Source organism: Triticum urartu, chromosome 3A (assembly GCF_056163025.1).
Source record: "Triticum urartu cultivar PI428250 chromosome 3A, HENAU_Tu73, whole genome shotgun sequence".
NCBI classification, from domain to species: Eukaryota; Viridiplantae; Streptophyta; class Magnoliopsida; order Poales; family Poaceae; genus Triticum; species Triticum urartu.
The window spans coordinates 584,815,923-584,824,250 of NC_141875.1; the positions used below are offsets into that span (position 1 = coordinate 584,815,923).

General features: G+C 50.2%; 1 protein-coding gene across 1 annotated transcript; it reads right to left on the reverse strand.

The window, feature by feature from the left end:
- Positions 1-6,219: 6,219 nt before the first annotated feature.
- On the reverse strand, positions 6,220-7,281 carry LOC125548793 (zinc finger protein ZAT7-like). The gene has a single exon (XM_048712335.2). The coding sequence runs from the start codon at positions 7,112-7,114 to the stop codon at positions 6,356-6,358; it is 759 nt and encodes a 252-aa protein (XP_048568292.1). The 5' UTR covers positions 7,115-7,281; the 3' UTR covers positions 6,220-6,355.
- Positions 7,282-8,328: the final 1,047 nt, after the last annotated feature.

Here is an 8,328-nt window from a genome sequence, read left to right on the forward strand (position 1 = left end):
ATTTTTTGTATGTACATAACGCCTCCTAGCATATGGTGCATGACTCATGCGTGGTGGATGAGAACTCCATAGAGTCACCAACCAATCCCTGCCTTTTTCATCAACAAACATCACGAGTGGTGAGCGCCAGGTGGTTAGAACCGGATCTTGGACTCGACCGGACTACTAACAAGTAACAACTCACCGACGACTCGGCATTCAGCAACGAGCATGATATGCACACCGGCACGATTCATTCACCAGACGTGCATGCCCGTTGAATTTGATTACAGCTAGTACTTAGACTATTAGGCCCTGGCTAGATCATGCTTTGCATAAGTCCTATGGCCACATGCATGCGTACTGGGACTGCACGATTCTGGCTCAAGCGTAAAAGGTCAATATGGCTCAGGTGTCTCTTCTTTCTGGTTGCTTGGATTTGCAGCTTAAAAAAGGTCCGTGAAAAGTAGGTCGTCCACGTCAAAGTTACCTCCACGTGCCATCGGCGACTTCTACGTGATGCCTCAGTTATCTCATGATTTTCGCCTATCAAGCTTCTTTACTGCGAGCGCTAGGCAGCGTGAAGTAGCTAGATCTTGTGGTTTCGCAGCTTCAAAATTGTCCATCAAAATCAGGCCGTCCAAGTCAAATCAGCTCCACCATCAAATCATCAGCAAATTCAGCAGGACGCGCTGAGTTACCCAATTGTTTTGCGCAGTCAAGTTCCGTCATCTGCAAAAAGTTAGGCCCATGTGATGTTGCAATAATTCTGCGATACCCCTGCGTTCAAGTCAGGTTTCCTTTTATGTGAATTGATTTTCCTATGTACGTACGTACGAACGAATCCTTGGAAGCAGAAGGTGAAAAGGAGGTAGGTGCGTACGAACACACGTAGCTAATGACGATTGAGCCAGCGCATACTGATCCACTAGAACACCATCTCAAGGGCATCTTCAACACCAACCTCTAAACCGCACGCATGCGTTCAGGTCACGTGATTCAGATTCTGAATGCCATTCAACACGGATCTGTATCGATCCGCAGTATAGGCAACGCTTTTCCCGCAAACTGAAACCAAATGAGAAGGCTTTGCGTGAATCCAAACACGAGACACGTCGAACTCTTACATCCATGGTCCACCTAAAAGAAAGGGCGCTTTTGTAGCACCCCGCACTGTTTCCACGTCAAAATCCCCCACTCTTTGTTTTAGAAAAATCCCCCACTCTCTTCTTCCATCCAGCCGCTCATCACCCAATTCCCGTCCTTTTCTCCCACCTTCTTCTTCGCTCCCGCGCGCATACTTTTTTTGAACACAGTACAGACGCAAGCGCTCATATAAACGCGCATACACTCACCCCTATGAACGCACACACGCACACCCTACCCCTATGAGCACCTCCGAGAGACTGAGCCGGCATATCATCTTGAGATTTTACGAAATCATCGTAGGCGCCTCGTAGTCGACGGGAATGTCTCCTCCCACTAAAAGCGTATCGCCGGAATTTTTAAAATAAATCCAAAATAAATGCGAGCACTAAGATTTGAATCCTAATGGGTTGGGGATACCACTGTTCGCGCGCATACTGATCCACTACGACACCATCTTAATTCGCACATGCTAGCTAGCCAAGTCAAGAGGAAACATCGAGACAAATGGAGCGTTAAGTTAGCATGGCACGTGTGCATGGGCGTGTGTGAGTGTGAGATGTGACTACGTGACCTAGGAGATTGGGCGTGTGTGTGTGTGTGAGTGTGAGATTGGATATTTTCCCCGTGACCTAGCTAGTGGTGAGGTGGAGATTGGTCACGCATACGTGTGCATGTGCTGGTTTTGCTAAGCTAAGCTACTACTGACTGCTTAGGGCATCTCCAGCCGTTGGCCCTCCCAGGACGCATAAAAATCGCCCCCTGGGGGCGAGCCGGCGATACAATCGGCGCTGGGAGCAGTTTTGCGTTCAGTCGTCGCCCCCAGGCGCCGAAATTGGCCCACTTTGCAGCCCAATTTCGGCGAATAAAGGGCCCATATGGGCGAGAATAGGTCCATATTCAGCGTGGTTTCGCCGTGTCTCGGCGTTCAATTATCAACACAATTATTTCTTATCACATATTTCATCACAGAAAAATCAAATACTTCAACAAAATAGTACAACAACAAATAGTTCAATACAAATTATATAGTTCAACAAATAAAAACTCGTATTTCATCACACGGCGTCTCCCTTGAGCCTCCATAGGTGCTCAATCAGATCTTTCTGCAGTTGATGATGCACCTGTGGGTCTCGGATCTCCTGACGCATACTGAGATAGGCAGTCCAAGTTGCCGGTAGCTGGTGATCAACTTCGGCTAAAGGACCCTGCCTGTAGTATGGTTCAGTGTCAAACACTGGGTCTTCTTGCTCGCTCTCGATGATCATGTTGTGCAAGATGACACAGCAAGTCATAATCTCCCACATTTGATCTTTGGACCAGGTCTGAGCGGGGTACCGAACAACAGCAAATCGAGATTGGAGCACACCAAATGCCCGCTCGACATCCTTCCTGCAAGCCTCCTGAAGCCAGGCGTTCTTGCCTCCTGCCACAGGGTTTGAGATCGTCTTCACAAATGTCGACCATCTCGGATAGATGCCGTCAGCTAGATAGTACCCCTTGTTGTATTGGTGCCCATTGATCTCGAAGTTCACCGGAGGAGAATGGCCCTCAACGAGCTTGGCAAAAACAGGAGAGCACTGCAGCACGTTGATGTCATTGTGAGTTCCTGGCATACCAAAGAAGGAGTGCCAAATCCAGAGGTCCTGTGTGGCTACTGCCTCAAGCACCACACTGCAACCGCCTTTGGCGCCTTTGTACATCCCCTGCCAACCAAATGGGCAATTCTTCCATTTCCAATGCATGCAGTCGATGCTTCCAAGCATCCCAGGAAATCCTCTTGCTGCATTCTGGGCTAGGATCCGAGCAGTGTCTTCCGCATTGGGTGTTCTCAAGTATTATGGCCCAAACACTGCCACCACTGCCCGACAGAACTTATAGAAACACTCTATGCTGGTGGACTCGGCCATGCGCCCATAGTCATCAAGTGAATCACTGGGAGCTCCATATGCAAGCATCCTCATTGCTGTCGTGCACTTCTGGATGGAGGTGAATCCAAGAGCGCCAGTGCAATCCATCTTGCACTTGAAGTAGTTGTCGAACTCCCGGATGGAATTCACAATCCTGAGGAAGAGCTTTCGGCTCATCCGATAACGGCGCCGAAATGTTCTCTCGCCATGAAGTGGAGCATCGGCGAAGTAGTCGGAGTAGAGCATGCAGTAGCCTTGGAGACGATGCCGGTTCTTTGCTTTCATCCGCCTCGGCGCCGAGCCACCTCGCCGCGGCTTTTCATTACTCGCCAGCAACTGGGCGAGGGCGGCGAGCACCATGAGATGCTCTTCTTCCTGGACGTCGGCCGCGGCTTCCTCCTCCAGCAGCGCGGCGAGCTCTTCCTCCTCATCCAAGTCCATCGCCGAGGCAGGCAAAACGCCGAACACCTTGCGCTCGGTGGGCGTGTAGCCGCCGTTAAACCGCGCCCCCGCGGCCGGAAACGACGGCCGGAAACGCCCAGCTGCTGTGGGAGGGGCTGCCGCGGCGAAGCGCTGCTATTTTTCGGTGGGGAATGGCTATCTAGCGGAGTAGGGCGGCGGCCGTCGCCGGGATATAGCTAGTGGTGGCCGAGGGCGCGGGGGTGCGAGGCGAGTCGGGGGAAGAAAATCTTAACTTTTCCCCTGTCGGTGTGGGCCAGGCGTGCTTTTCCCTAGCGCCGGAGCCCCCAACTGCTCCCCAGCACACCGGGTTCGGTCTGTGACCGCCGGGCGGAAAAAAGGTCCGAACCGGCGATTTTCGGCGTCTTGAGGGCGCGACTGGGCCGTTTTTTCGGTGCCGGTGCCGAAAAAGTGGCCTGGGGGGCTCTGGAGGCGCGACTGGAAATGCCCTTATTACCGAGCCAAATCAAATGAAGGAATGTGTCTATACCCGCCACACGGCAGGTAGCTGCAAATCGGTTATGAAATGAGGGTCTATGTACTGGGAATTACATCAGACGTACTCCCTTCGTTTCGAATTACTCGTCGCAGAAATGGATGTATCTAAATGTATTTTAGTTTTAGATACATCCATTTTTAAGACGAGTAATTTAGAACGGAGGAAGTACGTACGTGTTGCATCGTAATCTCTCGTCAGAGCTTAGTTAATGGCAGCAAATGATGCAGCAGAGTAATTAATCTGCACCAAAATGATACCATGCCTGTTGATACCCGATGAAACCCGCTGTCGTTAGCTGTGGAAGCATCTCTAGTTATGCTGAAGCAGGCTGCTAAATTTCGTGTTTTGACCCTTTTCTAAAATCTATTTAAGATTTGATCCTAGTTTAAAAATATTTCAAGATCCGACCCTTTTGTTATGGGTAGAGTCCATGGCGGTAGGGTCTAACAGCCTACTGCCACAGACTTTGGCGGTAGGAAACATCGCTACCGTCAACCGGGCTGGCGGTAGCCTGCACAACCCTACCGCCAATGGGCTTGACGGTAGGCACGAGCACGCACTGTGGTCAATACTTAGGAGGTTTTTGACAGTAGGGCATGCAACCCTACCGCCAGGGACCTTGGCGGTAGGCTGTTATATACCCTATCGGCAAGGTCCCTGACGGTAGCAAAAGGGTTAGATCTCGAAAAAAATTCAAACTAGGGTGAAATCTCGAATAGATTTTAGAAAAGGATGAAAACATGAAATTTAGCCGAAGCAGGCGAACGATACTGCTCTGAACCTATTTTTGATGGTGGCTGCCTGCGATTAATTTCCTCTTGGCATCTCATTTCAAGGAAATAATCTGACGCGATTAATCAAATTGCTGGAACCTTTGAGTCTGTACTTGACAGGTCAAGTGGTAGAATAGTGGCACATTTTTTCGCCGTAGAAAATAGGACAAACAGGAAACAGGTATACATTTCTCGTCTAACTTTCGCTGCACGCACAAACTGCCTGGAATAGCATGTAACGTATGCGCATATATAGATCTCCGACTGAGACGTCCACAGGTCGATCGGAGCTTAGCAATCTGCATGACTGTATCTGCCGGTAGACTAATCTAGAGTGTTTCAATCTTTCAGAAGTCAGAAGATTAGGGTGTTTTACCAGTCTAGAGTGAAAGCTATTGGCTGTGTCCTGTCTGGGTTTAAACAAGCAAGATCAAGATCCGGGAGATCAACGTCAGAAGATCCGATGCCAATTGCTGTTTAGGTGACAGATCGAGTGACGTGTACTGACTAGTGGTAGAACAGTACTATCGACTAGGCTAACCCATCAGTAAGAAAGTCAGCGCACGAGTTAGACTTGCAGTCAGAGCATATACAAGACATGAAAACTTAAATTTTGGGGTTTGATTTTTCAAAAAGAAACCCTGGCTCTAACAACATACCTACGTGTGCATGGAGGATAACTACTCCATCAAATATATTTCTTCTTTGAACGAAAGGCGTTTGAGATGACCGAACAACATAGTCAGCAACCTCAATGAGCCTATTGCTAGAAACTTTGGTGAAAATTTTGAAGATAACATTGAGGAGGCAAATTGTTTTGTATTGTTGGATCTGCTCAACCTCCCTAATTTTAAGCAAAAAAACTACCTCGCCAAAATTTAGCTTGAATAGGTTATGTTGGGCGGCGTGAAATAAATTGAATAAATCCACAAGGCCAGTCTTGATGACATCCCATAAATTCTGATAGAAGTTTGTGGCTGTGGGGCCTCAGGGCTTGTAGATTTGTAATATCTGACTAAATATCGTTTAAGCTCAGTTTGTCCTTCAGTATGTCCATCATCCTATTGGTGATTAAATATACACATTTTTCTCTGCCGTCCATTTACGACCATGTGCAAATATCGGGCATTATTGTCCCTCAATAGTTAACTGGTCTTTGGATTTTTGGTATCATTTGATTCCCTCTTCTAGCATAAGATGTGCAATCTGCTCATTGGATTAATTTTATGTATCAGTCACCTGTTGAGGTAAAGTCTGTGTGATTTTATTGAGATCATCGATAATGGTGGAAAGGTGTTGCTTCTCATTTTCGCATATACCAATGGTGTGTTTCGCCCATCCAGATGGAATTGCATTGTACCGGCAGTGGGCTTCTCCTATAAATTCTGGATTGAGTCTTCAAAACCGTCCCATTGTAATTATCTCAATTCAAATTTGAATAGGCGACGAGCAGTAATAGGCCAACAGAATTAGAATTAAGAATGATGGACGCATAGTCCAATTGTGTGAGGAAATTTTGTTCTTGTTTGTTAAAGTGGCATATTACAATTAGTGTGCAACGGGCCATTGCACTTTCATTAAACCATCAATCAACAAATTGAAATGGAGATATCAGAATCTTCCAATCTGCCACAAGGATCTAATTGCAAGTATCTTGGCCTTTTTCCCATCTTATCCCAACATTCCTTCCCGCTCGATGCGTGGGCCTTGGCCTCGGCCTCGGCTTGGTGCCCGCGCATGTGCCCGCCCAGCGCCTTATGTACACCCTGCCCGGTAGCGGCGACGAGCGCCGCCGCGCTCCTGCACTTGGCGCAGTTCTCCGAAGGCGTCAGGTTCAGGTCCAGGCAGATCCCGCCGTCGTCGCACGAGGCCACCACCATCTCGGTCGTCGCCGCTGCCTTGATGCTCGTGGCGCTGGCCCCGGCCACAGCTTCGGCTTCGACGCGGTGCCGGCGCATGTGCCCGCCCAGCGCCTGGCCGACGGCGAACTCGAGCCCGCAGACGGGACACTCGTGCACCCTTGGCCTGGGCGGCTGCGGCGGCGCCTGGGGCGCCCGGCGGCCGAGGCAGAGCGCTGCGTCGTCGCCGACGCCGACGAGTGCGTGCTGCGGGGGTGGGTGCTGGAGCCTGGGGCGCTTGTGGCTGGCGCGGTGTCCTCCGAGCGCCTGGAACGTGGGGAACTGCCGGTTGCACGTCTTGCACTCGAACATGCGGCCGCCGCCCATCGCCTGCGGCGCCCCGGCGACGCCGCGCTGGTGGTGCTGCTGCTGCTCGAGGAGCATGAGCAGGCGGGCCGTGTCGAAGCTGCCCAGCTCCACGTCCCACACGCCCCTGCCTCTCTTGCTCATGGCTGATGTCTCTCGAGTCTGGACTCGATCGCTGGCAGGCTAGTCCCCCGATCAAAAGTCGCGGCGAGCTACTCGATCGTGTAAAATCAGTTTCGGCTAATCGGCTGATTACTGCACTGTGTAATGCATATGTGGCTCTGGGTTGTCTTGTCTGGCCGATGTCTCTGTATATATATAGTGCCTACTTGGGGTTTGGTGCACGCACAACCACTAGTTCCTACCAAGTCTTTGTTGGAGTACGTACGGCTGGCTTCTAGACGTGGACGTGTGTGCATGTACTTTTCTGGCTGTTTGACCGGTCCCGCGCGGTGTGAGAGTCTACGATACGTACACGTAGTGCCGATCTACGTTCAATCTCGTCATGTGAGTCTAGCTCGTAGCTGGTCTAGTCAACATGTGTGTGTTCGAGCGAGCTGACTCTTCTAGAGCAGCCGGCCGGCCGGCTGGCAGCCGCGCGCCGCGGCGGAGCGTCTGCGCGGGCGGCGACCTGCCTTTGGTTCATTCGCCGTGCGTGCGTGTTCTACTTCCGCGCGGGCGGCGATCTCGACCCAGCCTGCTGCACGGGCTTCAGTCTTTCACACTCCCCGGCCGGTTGGTGTACAACGAAGACATGTTGGGTTGGTTTTGTCGCTGCCGTCGAGTGTTTGAGATCGACACGACTCAATTCAATTCAAACATCCTCTAGGACGAGCGAAGTCACGTCCCTGATAAAATTTGGATATCTAGCTTATTAGCTATCTGCGGGCATCTGATGGGCGTACATGTATGCACTCAACATGCAAGCTGCTCGATCGTTAAACTGTTAGTATTTGTGGCTGCGGACATCTACTGTTAGGTTTGGCCGGCAATGTTCATGCTTTAGCTAACCCGCCGGTAGACCCGCGTTCTTAGCCGTGCGTGCCACTTGTGAGGAATCATTTTTTTCTCCAATCAAACTTGTCAAGAATCATATTCAAACAAACATAATTAAAGATCTTTGTGGTTTAGAATTTAAAGCCAGCTGGTTGACTAATCCGGCCAATTAAGGAGAAAAGAGAAGCGGAGAAAGAGGGACGAAGCTTGGCTGGGCTGCAAGGGATTGTTGGTGACATTGGATAACTGATGATGCCCAGCATATATCCTTTGTTAGGTAGGTGCAGTCCAGTCTTGGCGGCAAAATGATTTGACCCAGTAATCCGAATAAAAATGAGTCGATCGCACGTCGTGCGATCATA

Coding starts and splice junctions, on each gene's coding strand:
- LOC125548793 (XM_048712335.2), bottom strand. CDS start 7,114: ATGAGCAAGAGAGGCAGGGGCGTGTGGGACGTGGAGCTGGGCAGCTTC.